This window comes from Phodopus roborovskii, unplaced genomic scaffold (assembly GCF_943737965.1).
Source record: "Phodopus roborovskii unplaced genomic scaffold, PHOROB, whole genome shotgun sequence".
NCBI lineage: Eukaryota > Metazoa > Chordata > Mammalia > Rodentia > Cricetidae > Phodopus > Phodopus roborovskii.
The window spans coordinates 20,198,482-20,216,584 of NW_026125281.1; the positions used below are offsets into that span (position 1 = coordinate 20,198,482).

At 39.2% G+C, this 18,103-nt stretch overlaps 1 protein-coding gene across 1 annotated transcript in view; it reads left to right on the forward strand.

Moving 5' to 3' along the window:
- Positions 1-18,103, forward strand: part of Necab1 (N-terminal EF-hand calcium binding protein 1) — a 157,214-nt gene that overhangs the window by 115,461 nt on the left and 23,650 nt on the right. The window contains exons 7-8 of the mRNA XM_051197973.1: positions 7,411-7,532; positions 10,551-10,627. Coding sequence (XP_051053930.1) covers positions 7,411-7,532; positions 10,551-10,627 — 199 coding nt within the window. The remainder of the gene's footprint in view (positions 1-7,410; positions 7,533-10,550; positions 10,628-18,103) is intronic.

The following is an 18,103-nucleotide window of genomic DNA, read 5'->3' on the forward strand; positions in this document are numbered from 1 at the left end:
AAGATAAATGGAGAAAAAGGGAAGTAATGTGTCAATGGGTTTCTGAAGAGTAGAATACTAAATGTGGTAGAGTATAATTTAAAGCCAAGGCCTAATCTTCAAAATAATTTGAAAATGTGACAATGGTCAGAAAGGCCTTACTAGACCAAATAATCCTGGTTATATTGGAAAGACTGGGCATTAATTAAGCAAGCCACATTATTTTTAAAATGGAGAAAAGTGAGTAGTGAGAGACATTTAAAAGCTAATGCTACCAGTGTCTATCACTAAGTAGAAAATTAACAACATAATAAAGGTACCCGTGCTGATGAGAAGACTGTATTATAAGCAAGGTGATGTCAGAATAATTCAAACCATGTGGTATGTTACTGAACTGACATTGTTGGTGACTTGTGAAATGGACAAGGGCAAAAATCTTGGTCTTCTGACACACCTTATGTAACATTCACATCTTGGGACTGCTGTAAGGTTTTTGAATAAGGTGGTAATAACTTAATCTTTAAGAGCAATTTTTTCTAAAGAAATTAATGGATACATGATAATCAAGACATTTCCATAATGTCATGGAGTTTTCAGCCATGTGTAATGTCAGATGAATGAGCTCTGCCAAGTTCCAGCAAAGGAAAGCCTATGACTTCAGAATACAGTCGTTCTGTGTAGATAATAGACTTGGAGATGCAGCAGATGAATACTGGAATGTATCCTTCAGTGGATCTGTACACCCTTCTTCACACCATACTTTCTCTTCATTGTGTTGAGTGATTCCATGCCAAATAAGAAAGCATAGAAATTCACTTCAGGAAATCAGCAAACCACCTCCCCCAGTTTGAGAAGAGTGTCTTGAAGCACGATGAAATTGATTTCATGCTCTTGGTGAGAAAATGATGATCCTTATTGTTTCTTTGGTTTGGATCCCAAGGATTGAAGGTCTTTCCTTTTACAAGCAGTCATTTGCCACCTGAAGAGACTTAGAAAAGTCTCAGCACTGCCTCTTCACCTTCATTCTGCAGGTTCTCTCTTCCCCTCTATAGTTATTACCTACTAACATAGGGAACACGCAGCACTGCACACATTGTAAATGTTTAATGAGCAACTGTTTTGTGTTAGGCTTGCTTTCAACTGTGCTTGTAACCAGAAGCTGCATAGCAGCCTTGCTTAATGAGAAGGAACAAAGTCATTTAGAGTTTAAGAAAAATAGAAGACAGCAAAGGACTGATGAACCTTTTTATTTTTTTAATTATTTAATATTTTTCTTATTTTACATATCAATCCCAGTTCCCTATCTTTTCTTAGCTTGTTTTCTACTCCACAATTCTTTGCTGATAAAGCCTTAATGCAGAACAGGCTCTCACATCCCCCATCCCTACTTATGCCTTGTCCCACTGAACAAACTCGGCCTTGTACTTACTCCTCCTCTATGCTGGCCTTTGCCTTTCTAGATGGCAGGACCTTTCCTTTCTCCCCCTCTGCATGAGTGGAACGGAATAAAGGGAAATGAGCTCTGTGGGACAGTGAGGAGGGCCAATCCATCTGCTCTCTGAAGATCTTAAAAGCTAGACAGAGGCACTGGAAATTAATTCTATCATAGGCTGCTGTGAGTGATTATAAAAGAGCAAACTGATAACACCCAGGAAAGGAAAGGAAATCTTGTCTTGCAACCGTATATAATACATATTGGAGAGAGAGAATAAGAGAGGGGAGAAGACAAAACTGGGTTTATAAAACTCCTCAGTTTTTAGTATCACAAAGAAGGATCCCATGGTGCCCTACAAAGTCAAGAGTTGTAAGCTGCAGGTTTTATTAAAATTCCCTGGGTCATAATAATTTTCTTCCCCTTTGGCATCAACATTCCTTTAGAATTTAATGGTTGTGAAAGTAAAGGACACAGACTTGTTGGGAGGAGGAAATCCAGAGAAAACATCTCCTCCTTCTAGCAGCCCCAGGCAGAATCACACAGCATCGTTCATCCTGCAATAATGAGCCAGACGTGCTGGGCTGGGCATAATGTCTGTGCCCATTCATGTGAAAACGGCAGTTTCAGGGAGGAGGATAAGCACAGCTGGAATGTCACTGAGGTGAGAGCCTCAGATGGCATGCAATGTGTCTGCTCTGGCAAACTGGCTAAGTGGGAGCCACTTTAATTCCCTGTCTTTTGAAAGAACCTGATAGCCAGTGGCAAGAATAATCATTAATGGGACGTGGCTTCCCTTGAGGGGACCCCTGTTCTGTTGCATAAACCCTTGTCTTTACAGTCTACATTTCCCGAGCACAGCCCAATTACATGTGGATATCCTTTGTGAAATGGGATCTCTAAGTTTGATCCGTTTTCCAAGTTTCTTCAGTAGGCAGGGATACAAATGAGTCCCCTGGGCTTGGAAGTCATTTTTTTCCTATTGAAAGTTGTCTATTATAGAAGAAAGGAAAGGCTTTGATTTCGCCGACAAGTGATTACAAATCCTCCTGTGACTTACGTTCAGAGAAAAGTAGCACTGATTGCCTGTGTCACCAAAGCAAGGGGCTTATGCCGTGTGGAAATCCATAAGGAAACTAGACATTGCGGACTAGAGATTTTGTGGAATTTTTTTGTTGTTGCTCTTGGCCTAATCTTTCAAAATTGACATCAAAAATGCCTCGATAAAATAATCATTAACACACAAACGGTAAAGGGGAGGGGGAAACACACCCCAAAGCCAATCCAGAAACTAGACACTGGAAATGTGAAATGAAAGATGTAACATGATTTAAAAGCTCCAGGGAAGCAGCTCACACAGGCTGTGTGAGAGGGAGATGTGTTCGCAGTAGTGGACATGAAGAACCACGGGATGCTGAAGAATTGACAGAATCACGTTTGAACTGGAGTGGGGTGAAAGACACTGGCACACTGTGGAAATCCCCACCAGGGATTTCTAGCGATTTCTAGGGACTGCCCCTTCCCAGTACAACTGGAGTAGGAAACAAAATTGCAGATGAGACATGTGAAGGCCTTCATCCTGACTAGTGCAACTGAAATCCCCTTTGTATCCCGTGTTTCCAGATCACTGGCAGCAGGGCTCAAAATGTCCAGTTAGGGGACACTGGAGTGGAATATACTAGACGGATGTGTGCATAGACTTAAAGACTCCAATCGGAAGACATGACTTGGCTAATGCACAGGCACACAGAAATGCCAACCTGCCTTGTGAGTCCTTCCCTGGAATGGAGAGGGAGGGGATGAGCAACAGAAACCCAAACCCAAACTGGAAGAAGCAGAAACTTATGGAGTTTGAGACCATCAAGAAAAGACCGTCAGACTCAATTCGGATTATAATCAGACAGATTTATTAAAACTGCTAGCAGAGCCACACAGTCATTCATCCAAATCAGAAATTTTTCAAGATAGGGTTCTGGATGTCCTGTAACTCACTCAGTAGACCAGGCTGACCTGGAACTTTATGATCCTCCTGCCTCTGCCTCCCGAGTGCTGAGATTAAAGGTATATTCCACCGTCACCACTGCTGGATTTCAAGGAAGGACTTTAAAAGGCAAAATCCACGAGAGCTGTTGAACATCTTCTGCATAAGCAAAATTACAGGGGCCAAAACCAGGAGTTAGTTATATCATAACAAGCAGATGGTCATGACTGCACATTTTTGGGTAGGGATCAAGGAGTCAGGGTTGTCAGGAACTTATCTTCTGGGAACTTGAGTCAGAGACAAACAGCTAATAAGTACCAAGATGGATCTCTAGCACAAAACGGATTTTCTTTAGCCATCACAAAATGATTCAGAAAGCAGAAAAATATGTATCAAAAGAAACAAAGCCATCAAAAGGTAAAGATAATGCTAGAGGAAAAAGAATCCATAGCAGACAAGAGAGCTCTTGTCTCATCCGTGCAAACATATGATCATAAATTAAAATTCTTTGAGAGATATTTTAATGTAAAATCTCTACAAAGTAACAAGATAGGAAATATATAATAAGAAAACTAGCAAATAAGTCTAAAAGATCATGAACTTGTGAAACAGAAATTCCAGAAAAAGAACAAGATACTGGTTGGTTACTCCCACAAGTTAGTGCCACTGTTGCTCTGGAATACCTTATAGGCAAGACGCAATTATAAACCACAGGGTTTATAACTGGGTTGGTATTTTTTTTTTTTGTAGTGTACAGGATATCTTCTGTACCAAAGACACTAGGACATGTAGATAAGGGCTCTATGTAGGTAGCAGATTGATGTCTCTGTATTCAGTGGGTTGTTTACATGGTGTCTTCATTAGTTGGAACCTGCCATCAGATGATGGAGAGCAACCAATAGTCTTGGCAACTGCCTGGGTGATATGGAGACTTCTTAGAAGCCCTTTGGCCAACAACTCAATTAAATGCAATGCAGTCACAGTACTAGAAGCTTTAATTGGTAACAAGAGATATCCAGAGGGTGCTATGTTGCCTCCATTATTTGACAAATTCATTTAGATCCCCTTCCCATATGTATATACTTTAGGAAGCTTCTGCTGTCTTAAGTATCCATACTATCCCTCAAGTAGTCCTTAATTTTGGCTGCCTTTCTCCATATTCTTTCTCTTGTCACTCTCTCTACCCTCTCTCACTCCCCTTCCCACTCAACCCTCCAACTCCCCCAACCCCCACCCATCCATAAATATCTATTCTATTTCCATATACTAGGAAGAGCTATCTGCCCCTGCACCCCAAGCCCCTTATTCTATACCAGTGTGGTTTTATGGATTCTACAATGGTTAGCATTGAGTTAATAACAAAAGTCCACCTATAAGCAAGAACATACCATATTTGTCTTTCTAGGTCTGAGATACTCATTCAGTATGATTTTTTTCTAGTTCCATCCATTTACCTGAAAATTCCATAATTTCTTCTTTTTTAAACATCTGAACAAAACTACATTGTATAAGCTTTATCCATACTTTTATTGAGGAATATCTAGGGTTGGTTCCAGTTTCTGGCTATTACGAAAAGAACAGCATTGAACATGGTTGAACATGTGTCTCTGTGGTAGGTTGGAGTGCCCTTTGGGTATATGCCCAAGAGTGGTATAGTTGGCTCTTGAGGTAGATCAATTCCTGTCTTTCTGAAGAACCACAATAATGATCTCTACAGGCTTATACTCCAACCAGCAATGGAGGAGTATCCCTCTTACACCACATTCTTGCCATCACGGGCTGTCATTTCTTGTATTGATCTTAGCCACTGATGTAACATGAAATATTAAAGTTTTTTGATGTGCATTTCCTTGATGACTAAGGATGTTAATGTTTCTTTAAGGGTTTCTTAGCCATTTGAGTTTCCTCTTCTGAGAATTCTCTGGTTACATCTCTGCCCCATTTTTTAGTTGGATTATTTGGAGCTTGGGTATCTAGTTTCTTGAGTCCTTTATATATTTTGGATATCAGTCCTCCACTGGAGCTGGTAAAAAATCTTTTCTCATTCTGTGGGATGTCATTTTGTCCCATTGGCAGTGTCTTTTACCTTACAGAAGCTTTTCAGTTGCATGAGATCCGATTTTTTAGTTGTTGATCTTTGTGCTTATGCTATAGGTGTTTTGCTTGGAAATCTGTTTTCTGTGCCAATGGGTTAAATGCTATTCTCCACTTTATCAGGTTCAATGTCTCTGGTTTTATGTTGAAGTCTTTGATACACTTGGAATTGAGCTTTATGCAGAGTGATAAGTATGGATCTATTTAGGCTCTTCTACATGTAGCTATCTATTTTGAATAGTGCCACTTATTGAAGATGCTGTCTTTTTCCTGTGTCTATTGCTAGCCTCTTTATCAAAAATCAGGTATCCATTGGTGTGTGGATTTATGTTTGGGTCTTCAATTTGATCCTGCTGACCAACTTGTCTTATCATCTGTAAATGATAATATTAATATATTATCATTATATATAATATTTATTTATAGTTATATATTGCTATATTATAAATATATTTTATATATTTGTATTATTAAATGATACATCTGCAAATATGTATGATTGTATATATGTGTGTGTGTTCGTTCGTGTGTGTATACATATAAAATGTGACTTCAGCCTTTCCAATTTGTATTCCCTGATCTCCTTTAGTTGTTGTTTTTGCTCTAGCTAAGAATGAAAGTACTATATTGAATGTGGTATTGGACTTAGAGAAAGGGAGGGAGAGATGAAGATCTGCAGTTAGCCAGATACAGGGGATGCTCCCTTTAAGATGACTTACTGCCTCAAATTCATCAGCCATAAAATCTAATGCCATGGGAAGCATTCCACACAGAAATTTGTGAGAAGTCTGCCTTAGGAAGCAATTTGGGACTTATTTATCACCAAACAAAGGGAACAACACAGAGGAAAATGGAACCCAGTTACACAGGATAAAAGCTAAAGGAATCTACCATAGAAAGCAATTTGGGGGCTTATTTATTACCAAACAAAGGAAACCACAACAAGAAAAATGGAATACAGTAACACAGGATAAAAGCTAAAGGGATCTTCACTAGTGAAAGGTAGTTAAAAGCTGATTGCCTATAACAGGAAATATGCAAAGTGGCTCAGGTACTTAAGGGATTTCTCTAGCTCGAGATGTCTATACGCCAACTTAAGACCAGTGCAACATCTCTAGATACTGGTCAGTCTCTCTTTATCACATCTTAAGCATTTGTCTTCCATTCTCAAGCTTGTCACAGTTGAAGAGAGTTCAAGTTCCAGCTATCATGTTCTGTGTGACAACCAATAAACAAGAAAGACAGACTTGCTGTCTGCTAAACCCACCTTTTAGTTACGCTTCTTTCTTGGAAGGTTGTCACAACCTTCCCATGTATTTATCACTAGTTTGTGCATTTCCCATTAGGAAGCCAACAGGGAAGCTTAAAATAAAAAACACAGACATAGTAATTTAAGCAAGCTGAGTTCTGATAGGATGGGAAATGACACAACAAGCACTTGCTAAAAAAACATCTGTGGAGAGGGGGTGGAGGCACATCTGGGCACCGGAGGAGGGAGCTTTACTTTGTTGAAGTAAGAATTGTGGAATTATTTGCCCCTTTAAAATATATGAAATTTTACTAGATTGGGATAAAAATTTTAAAAAATCAAGCAAAGAAAACTCAGTGGGTATTCTCAAATTAAGCAAAAAACAACATACCATGCACAGAAATTTTGCTTCTATTAATGACTTGGCCAATGACAGAAAGAAGGGTTAGTTTGCAGATGAAATGTTACTTGGGCTTAATTTTAAGAACAATGAAAGCCTAGAACATTCCGATCCTTGCGTTTATATACTGTAATAACAACCAGCTTGGCTCTCCAGAGCATGTTTACAAACAGTATTCCTCCTGAGTCTCCATTAACTATCCCAGAAACCGCTGGTGGGTGATACCTTAGGATCACTTCCTAGGAGCAGCATACTGAAGGTGGCTCTTGTTTCAGGCAAGGCCCAGCCAAACCAGAAGTCTTATCTATCCAGTGGCCTGGAAAGCGATCCAGCCGCCGAGTCCAGAGACACAATAGCTTCTCCCCCAACAGCCCACAGTTCAATGTCAGCAGTCCAGGTAAGACACACTCCGACGCTTGCTTCATCATGTGTATGATTGAAAAACAGCAGCTGGAACGCTTTCCTCTTATCAAATGCATGTGACACTGAAGAGGGCAGAGTATTTATTAGGAAGTGAGGAGAAGATCATCTCAGATCCTACCCTCTGCTCCTGGACCGTTTACACAGGGATGGATACAGAGGAAAACACTCCCGCAGCCAATTCCTGAGAAGGGCCCTGTAGTGCACCCTAGTCCTGAAACTGCTCCTCCACCCAACACCTCCTCCCTCGCCAAGTCCCTTGAAGTGTGTATCATAAGCTCACCCAGGAAAATTTTAGGATTAGCCATAGCTGTCTTATCCTATCCCAAATACTTAACAGTGGCAGGTGTGTCCACATTATTCCAGCTCACTCAGAAGAAATCAAAGCCCAGAATAAGAAATTATTTGTCTAGGATCATCTGGACTAGCAGTGCATTTTTATTGCCAAAGAAACCCAAAAATCTGTATAATTACAACTGAAGACAATTGGTTTTTCTCCCTCATGCATGTGTGGTTAGTGCTGGTTTGGGCAGTATCAGCCAGGTATGGTTCTAGGCTACAGGCTGAGTTCTCTGATCCTGATAGCTTCATCTGGAATAAGTGATAATCAGAGAATCTGTGCCTCCTGATAAGTGGCAGAATCACAAGCAGCCAGGCCAAACTTATATAAATACATTTAAACTGCAATGTTATTCTTGCCGCTTAACTTTCCATTTGCCAAGTAAGTCACATGCCCAGCCCACTAGTCATGGAGAAGGAAATTATGACCCTCACTGCAGCAAGAGGTGTACAGTTGACCCCACCTCAGGGCTTGCACAGGAACTGTGCCAAGGAATGAGCAAGGAAGCGGCAAGCAAATACAGACTGCTCTCCTGGCTCCAGAAGAGCAGTACTGGTTTCCTGAGGCCAAGCATAAAATTATACTATTTCCATTTTAACCATTTAGAAAACACAGAGCCAGGGAGATGGCCCCAGGTGTAAATGAGCTTGCTGCCAAGTCTGCCAGTCCCAACTTGATGCCCCAAACCCATAGGGTAGAAAGTCAGACCCCATAGTTGGACCAGCACCCACGGGTTGTCAGCTGATTTTTACACACACACACACATGCCTCGGAACACATGAATTTTCCCTGAGTGTGCATGCACACACATGCACACATGCACAAACAATAACTAAATAAAATATAAATGTGATGCAATGCAGGAGGTTATAGAAAATTGTCAGTTATGATCATGCTATCCTGAGTGTACACGTCAGACTTAATCTTAGAAGCCTGACTAGTACTTTGATGGAAAAGCAGAGTCAAAACTACAGTTCCCAAGGACACTGATTTTCCTTAAAGCCTTGTAGGGAAGGACCAGCTTAGAAATATGCTACTTAAATTCTTATTAAGCATTAAACATGAATATTGGTTTCTACATTTAAAATGTTTTCTTAAACTCTCATGTCTGGCAGCACTTATTTGTTGCGGTCTTAATGTTTGTTTTTATTTTGTAATTTGTTGGTCTTGATTCTATTCTTTCTACAATAAAGGGAGATTTATAATTGTGAATTAAACTTTGCCTTCGTTTCAAGGAAAATTAACTAATGTAACTTTAACAAGCACTTGTAAGATATCTTAAGTGAGTTGTGTCAGCAAATAGGAAGCTAGGATGATCAGTCAAGGTTTCAGACCACAATGCATCCCTTTTCATCTTTACCTAGTAATAGTTAAGCAATAAAACTAGAGATTTATGTCATGTTTATTTTCTCAACAGTCCAGAGAATGATATGTAACAGCCATATTTTAGATTTTTAATAGATGAGCTTATCAAGTAGATAACAAGACAAAGTAAATGAATAAAGTGTGTGTGTGTGTGTGTGTGTGTGTGAGAGAGAGAGAGAGAGAGAGAGAGAGAGAGACTGACTGTTAAGGCAATCAGCCTGAGTTCCTCATGGATAGTCCTGGGAGAGTACCCCCTTTGCGAGGCTTCCAAGTAAAAGAATAAATAGCAACTCCTAAAGATGACATCATCAAATTGTGAGTCAAATGAGTTTACAATTGAGCTTTCTCTTCATGGAAGAGCTTCCTGGATCTGAAATCTCTGGCTTCTCCTTCCCTACAGACTCTCTTGTATCATGGGAAAAACAGTAGTGACATTTGATGGAAATGGTTTCCCTGATAGCTCCTCAGGGGCATGTGTTTACTCTTGAGTATTCGGCTGTTCAGTTCCTCCCTACTGTAAAGTTAGAGAGCCATCTCATCCCCAGACATGGAGCCTTGGAGGACACTAGGAAACAAACATGCTTGGGTCTGAAAGGAGGAGGGAGAGCAATGCTACTTCTAAAGCCAACTTTCAATGAGCTCAAGCAGCACATGACATTTGCCAATGTCATATATATTACATGGTACAGATATGCAAATATTTGATACATATATGTATATGTATATACAAATTTATACATGTATCCAAATTAGTACCTACATATGTATATATATGAATACAGCACAACAGGCTCTGTTTGTCTGTTTGTACTCTTCACCTCTAAGCCATGACTAAAGGATCCATACAGTCCCAGGTTAGTTGGTGGGAAAGGCAACACCAACTACCTCACTATTCCACTTATTTCGCATCACCGCTTCACATCAAGGTTCTGATGTTATCCGTTCCTGCCCCTGCCTTGTAGGTGAGTTTACAGTCAGTGCTTTCCTTCTTTGTCAAAAGAAAACTAGCTTACAGTAAAGTAAAAGTGGCTCAGCAGTATCTGTTCTTGGATCTTTACAGGCCATTACAGAAAACATTTAATTTCAAAAAACGAAACAACAGGTTCATGAAAAAGGCAGTGATGTGGGAACTCTGTGAATCAGATACTTAGACATCACTCATGGGTGCATTTTTAGGAATCTGTTTAAAAGTCATTGACACTGCAGCCTTCCTTCAGGGTGGAAGAAGAGGTAACTGAGCATTCAGTATTGTTAAAAATTTAACATTGGCCTTTGTGATTTCCTCCCAAGCGTTGTTAGAAGAAGACAACCAGTGGATGACCCAGATAAACAGACTCCAGAAATTAATTGATAGACTGGAAAAGAAGGTGGGTACTCCTTTTTCTTTCCTCTCTCTCCTTCTTTGCGAAATCTTGTTACCCAATTTCCTCACCACCTGGATATCCGTCCCTGGTGGCCCACAAATACAAGAATGTCCAACATTCAACTTGCTCTTTGAATGGATGGTTGATAGCTATGAGGGCTTGTTTTCTGATTGGTTAGTTGTGTGTTTGTTAAAGTAAATATGAAAACTCTAGAGTTATGTTTACAATAAGAGCTGTGAATTAAATGAAATCTTAGGTTATTCTTGGATGGTGGTAATGGCATCTCATAGAACAATATATGTGAAGTCTTAAGCATCTACCAGTTAAATTCGGGGAAGAATTGTTTTATGCTCAACTTCTAGAGATTAACATGTTACCTGATAATGTTTAGCCTTAAGCCTGACTAGTAAGCATACAAGAAGCATATTATGAGTTATTTGGAGTTACATTGTATGCTTTTAATTAACATTTCTGTGAAGTGATTCAGCTTGTATCAAGTGTCCTAACATTCTACTAATACTATACATATAGAGCTTGGATGCTAAAGGAAACCTTTTTCAATCAGTGAGAGACTTGTTTCCTGTGATTTCTGAACTACAAAATAAAAAGAATATTTAGCTTGGCAAAAAAAATTGAGTTTTATATAACCCATGTATAGTATGGAACCAGCATCCAGTAGGAGAAGTGAGTGTCTGGCCTTCTCCGGCTCACCTCTCCCCCATGGAGTCCCCTGACCCAGGCATGAGGTCCTATCCAACTCACCGAATACCCCAGATACCTGGGCATAAACCAAACCATCCAGCATCTGACACAATGGGAGGATTGGCCCAGAACCCACCAGGAGAGGAAGAGACCCCCCACCTTCACCCACAGGAAGAAGACAGTATAAGAACACATTCAACAACATAAAGACTTATATGACACTGCCACAGTCTAGGGATTCTATACCAGCAAGACCTGAATATCCCAACAAGATGAAGCAGAAGATAATAACCTTAAAAAAACAACTTCATGAAAATGATAGAGGCCTCAAAGAGAAAATGAGAAAATCCTTCAAAGAAATGGAAGAAAAATACAACCCAAAAACAAATGCAAGAAATAAACAAATCCCTTAAAGAAAGCAAGGAAAGCCAAGAAAACAACAATCAAACAGGTGAAAGAAACAATTCAAACAGTTCAAGACTTCAAATATGAAATAGTGACAATAAAGAAAACACAAACTGAGGGAATGCTGGAAATAGAAAATCTAGGTAAATGATCAGGGACTACAGATGCAAGCATAACCAACAGAATACAAGAGATGGGAGAGAGGATCTCAGATGTTGAGGATACTCTAGAGGAAATAGATTCATTGACCAAAGAAAACCTTAAGTCCAACAAGTCTGTAACACAAAATATCCAGGAAATATGGGACATCATGAAAAGACCAAAACCAAGAATAACAGGTATAGAAAAGGGTGAAGAAACACAGCTCAAAGGTTCAGAAAACATATTTAAAAAAAATCATAGAAAAAAACTTTCCCAACCTAAAGAAGGACATGCCTATGGAAGTATGAGAAACTTTCAGAACACAAATATAGTGGACCAAAATAAAAAGTTCCCTTGCCACATAGTAATCAAAACATACAGAATAAAGAAAGACTATTAAGAGCAGCAAAGGAAAAAGACCGAGAAATCATATGAAGGCAGACATATCAGAATTACACTTGACTACTCAATGGGAATTCTGAAATCCAGAAGGTCCTGAATAGATGTTCTATAAACACTAAGACACCAAGGATGTCATCCCAGACTACTATACCCAGCACTATAAATGAAGAAAACAAGATATTCCATAACAAATCCAGATTTAAACAATACATATCCACAATTCCAGCCCTACAAAAAGTACTGGAAGGAAAACTCCAACCCAAGGAAGTTAACTACACTCACAAAAACATATGCAATAGATAATCCTATCTTACCAAAGCCAAAAAGGGTGGTGGGGGAGGGGGGAAGGAGACCACACACAATACCAACAACAATTCCAAAACTAACAAGAATCTACAATAAGTGGTAACTAATATTCCTCAATATTAACGGTCTTAACTTGCCTATAAAAAGACACAGACTAACAGAATGGATACATAGACACAATCCATCCTTCTGATGCATACAAGAAACACACCTCAACTTCAAAGACGGACGTTACCTCAGAGTTAAGGGTTGGGAAAAGATTTTCCATTCAAATGAACCTAAGAAATAAACTGGTATAACTAACCTAATATCTAACAAATCAGACTTCAAACTAAAATCAATCATATTAGTCACAGGAAAATCCACCAAGATGTTGTCTCATTCTGAACATCTATACCCAAAATACAAAGGCACCCATATTCATAAAGGAAACATTACTATAACACAAATCACACATTGAACCCCACACATTTATAGTAAGAGACTTCAACACCCCACTCACACCACTAGACAAGACCACCAGACAGAAACTTAACAAAGAAATAAAGGAACTAACGGAAGTTATGACTCAATTGAGTTTACCAGACACCTATAGAACATTCCATCTGAACATAAAAGAACATACCTTCTTCTTAGCATTACATGGAACCTTCTCTAATATCAACACATACTCAGCAACATAGCAAACTTCAACAGATAGAAAAATATTGGAATAACCCCCAGTATCTTTATCGGATTACCATGGTTTAAAGTTGGAATTCAACAACAACACAAATTTCAGAAAGCCTACAAATTTGTGGGACTTGAACAATGCTCAATTTCATCACTCCTGGATCAAGGAAGACAAAAAGAAAGAATTTAAGGACTTCCTAGAATTCAATGAAAAAGAAGCCACAGCATACCCAAACTTATGGAACACTTTGAAAGCAGTGCTAAGAGGAAAGTTCATAGCACTAAGTGCCCACATGAAGAAACTGGAGAGCAGTGACACTAGAGACTTAGCAGTACACCTGAAAGCTCTAGAACAAAAAGAAGCAGACTCACCCAGAAGGGTTAAATGCCAGGAAATAATAAAATTGAACTGAAATCAATAAAATAGAAACAAAGAAAACAATATAAAGAATCAATGAAACAAAGAGTTGAATCTTTGAGAAAATCAACAAGATAGACAAACTTTTAACCAACCTAATGAAAAGGGAGAGAGAACATGCAAATTAACAAAATCAGAAATGAAAAGGGGGACATAACAATGGACACTGATGATATATAATGAATCATCAGGTCATACTTTGAAAACCTGTTCTCCACAAAATTCAAAAAAGACAGTTTTTATTGTGGAATAATAAGGATTGGGAAAAACAGATAGGCTAAATAGATGTTTATTTAGGGAGAAATAACTTACAAGAGAGACAGATGAACACCAGCAGGTTCCTGTCCCAAGGACGACTCCGGATGCTCTCTGTCTCCATCCATCCAGCAAGACAGTGCTCCGGGGTCCCTGCCTCAGACCAAGTTCCCCCAGGTCTGAATAGACCTATAACTCCTAATAAAATAGAAGAAATCATCAAAAGTTTCCCAACCCCCCCCCCAAAAAAAAAGCCCAGGGCCAGATGGTTTCAGTGCAGAATTCTGCCAGAAATTAAAAGAATAGCTTATACCAATACTCCTCAAACTGTTCCACACAATAGAAGAAGAGCCATTGCCAAACTCTTTTTTCAAGGCTACAATTACATTGGTACCCAAGCCACACAAAGACACAACTAACAAAGAGACCAACATTGATACAAAAATACTCAATAACATAATGGCAAATCGAATACAAGAACACTTCAGAAAAATCATTCACCATGAACAAGTAGGCCTCAACCCAGAGATGCAGGAATGGTACAACATATGAAAATTTGCCAATGTAATCCACCATTTAAACAAACTGAAAACGAAAAACTAAATGATCCTTCAACAAGATCCAATACCCCTTCATGATAAAGGTCTTGGAGACATCAGGGCTATCGAGAATATTCCTAAATATGATAAAGGCAATATACAGCAAGCCAACACCCAACATCAAACTAAATAGAGAGAAATTTAATGTGATTCCTCTAAAATCAGGAACGAGACAAGGCTGCCCTCTCTCTCCATATCTTTTCAATATTGTACTTGAAGTTCTAACTAGAGCAATACGACAGCAAAAGGAGATCAAGGGGATACAAATTGGAAAGGAAGAAGTCAAATTTTCATTATTTGCAGATGATATAATACTTTATATAAGTTACCCAAAAAACTCTATCAGGGAGCTCCTTCAGCAAAGTGGCAGGATACAAGATGATAAAGGGGCTGAGAAAGAAATTAGAGAACCATCACCCTTTACAATAGCCACAAACAACATAAAGTATCTTGGGGCAACACTAACCAAACAAGTGAAAGACTTATATAGCAAGAACTGTGAGTCTTTAAAGAAAGAAATTAAAGAAGATACCAGAAAATGCGAAGATCTCCCATGCTCTTGGATAGGTAGGATCAACATACTAAAAATGGCAGTCTTACCAAAAGCAATCTACAGATTCATCAAAATCCCAGCACTTCTTCATAGACTTTGAAAGAACAATATTCAACTTTATAACAAAAAAAAAAAGGCCAAAATAGCCAAATCAATCCCATACAATAAAGAAACTTCTGGAGGCATCACCATCCCTCACTTCAAACTCTACTATAAAACTATACTAATGAAAACAGCTTAGTATTGGCATAAAAAAAGACAGGTGGACTAACCTATGAACACCTGATTTTTTTTTACAAGAAGCTAAAATTGTACAATGGATTAAAAAAAAAAAAGCATCTTCAACAAATGGTGCTGGCATAACTGGATGGTAACAATGTAGAAGGTTGCAGATAGATCCATATCTATCACCATACACAAAACTTAAGTCCAAATGGATCAAAGACCTCAACATAAATTCAACCACACTGAACCTCTTAGAAGAGAAAGTGGGAGGTACCCTTGAATGAATTAGCACCGGAGACCACTCCCTGAACATACAACAGTAGCATAGACACTGACTTTGATAATTAATAATGGAACCTCCTGAAACTGAGAAGCTTCTGTAAGGCAAAGGACACAGTCAACAAGACAAAACAGCAGTCTACAGAATGGGAAAAGGTATTCACCAACCCCACATCTGACCAAGGGCTGATTTCCAAAATATACAAAGAACTCAAAAAGCTAGTCCCCAAAACACCAAATAATCTAATTAAAATGTAGAGTACAGAACTAAATAGAGAATTCTCAATAGGGGAATCTAAAATGGCTGAAAAACACTCAAGAGAGTGCTCAACACCCTTAGCCATCAGGGAAATGCAAATCAAAACAACACTGAAATACCATCTTAAACCTGTCAGAATGGCTAAACCAAAAACACCAATGACTGTTTATGTTGGAGAAGATGTGGAGAAAAAGGAACACTCCTCCACTGCTGGTGGAAATACAAATTTGTACAGCCACTTTGGAAAGCAGTGTGTCGGTTCCTCAGGAAAATGGGAATCAGTCTACCTCATGATCCAGCAACTCCACTCTTGGGCATATACCCAAAGGATGCACATTCACACCACAAGAACGTGTTCAACAATGTTCATAGCAGCATTATTTGTAATAGGAAGAACCTGGAAGCAACCTAGATGCCCCTTAACTGAAGATAAGATAAAGAAAAGAAAATCAAAATAATCTTGAAATTCACATGCACATGAATGGAACTAAAAGAAACCATTCTGAGTAAGGTAACTCAGACACAGAAAGAAAAACATGATATGTATTCATATTAGACATAAAGCAAAGGGTAACCAGCCTACAATTCACAACCCCAGAGAAGCTAGGAAGCAAGGAGACCCTAAGAGAGACATACATGTTTCCCCCAAGAAGGGGAAGGGGACAAGATCTCCTGAGCAAATTTGGAGCATGAGTGGGAGTAGAGAGGGAGGTAGGAGAAAAATGAGGACAGTAGAGGAGGGGGAGGAGAACATGAGGGATCAGGAAGATCAAGTCAGGGGAAGAATACAGGAGAGTAAGAAAAGCAACACCATAATAGAGGGAGCCATTATAAGTTTAAAGAGAAATCTGGCACTAGGGCAATGTCCAGAGATCCACAAGGATGACCCCAACTAAGAATCTACGCAATAGTGGAGAGGCTACCTTAAATGCCCTTCCCCTGTAATGAGATAATGAGATTGATGACTACCTTATGTGCCTTCCTAAAGCCTTCATCCAGTAGCTGATGGAAACCTTATGTGCCATCCTAAAGCCTTCATCCAGTAGCTGATGGAAGCTGAAGCAAAGATTCACAGCCAATCACTGAGTCAAACTCCTAGAATCCAGTTGTAGAGAGGAAAGAGTAATGAGCAATGTGGGTCAAGACCAGGCTGGGGAAACACACAGAAACAGCTGCCCTGAGCAAATGGGAGCTCATGGATCCCAGTCTGACAGCTGTGGAACAAGCACAGGACCAACCCAGGCCCTGAACGTGGGTGTCAGTAGGAGGTCTGGGCAGTCTATGGGGCCTCCCTAGTCCATTCCTTATGGAGAGATACTCTCTCAGCCTAGATACACAGGGGAGGGCCTAGGTCTTGCCCCAAATGATGTAACAGACTTTATAATTCCCCATGGGAGGCCTCATCCTCCCTGGGGAGTGGGATAGGGGTTGGTGGATGGCATGGGAGGGAGAGGGAACTGGGATTGGTATGTAAAATAAGATTGTTTTTAATTTAAATAAAACTTTATTTAAAAAGAAAAAGAAGCCATGTATAATTGTACAAATAAGAAGGAGGGATAGAAGGAGGGTTGTTTGTTGTTTAAATGACTGATAGAACTGAATTCATAGCTTTTGCTCAGAGGGTCCTGACATTTGTCAAGATTGGAATGTGCAGATGCTTATCTGAAGAAATGGTCTCCTTGAGTTGGGTACTTGGAAGTATTTCACATTCAGAAAGTGTATAAGTTATATTTTAAATCTGATGATGACTCAAATAAAGAATTTGGTTATAAAAATAGAAATCATCTTTATAATTTAATAAAATTGAGAAAATTCTGGAAGTGTATAGAAATACTCATGAAATCAATAGATATTCTAAGACATGAATTCAGGAACTTGGGAGATAAGATGACTCCAGATGTCTAGCTAGCAAGAGCTGTAGTCTCTTGGGATGTCTGCTAGAATTAATGAATTCAAACCATTTGCAGTCTAGTTATGTTCTACTCATGATTCCATTTCCAGGTAAGAAGACAGACGTAGTGTTGTTAGGGTTACATGCTAGCATCCTAAAGAAAGAAGGGAAAACATTCTAACTAACAGACCCCTGCAGTGAAGGGGGAAGAGGAAATTCATGGAAAAGGAAACGTGTTGAAATTAAAGTTGGCGTGTATGCTGATTAACTAGCAAACTGAAGAAGTAATGTTTTAGTAAACAAAAAATACATTAATTGGAGAGGACAGTGAAATCGTGAAAGTAGGGTGGCTTTGTCTTCCCTTTAGGAAAA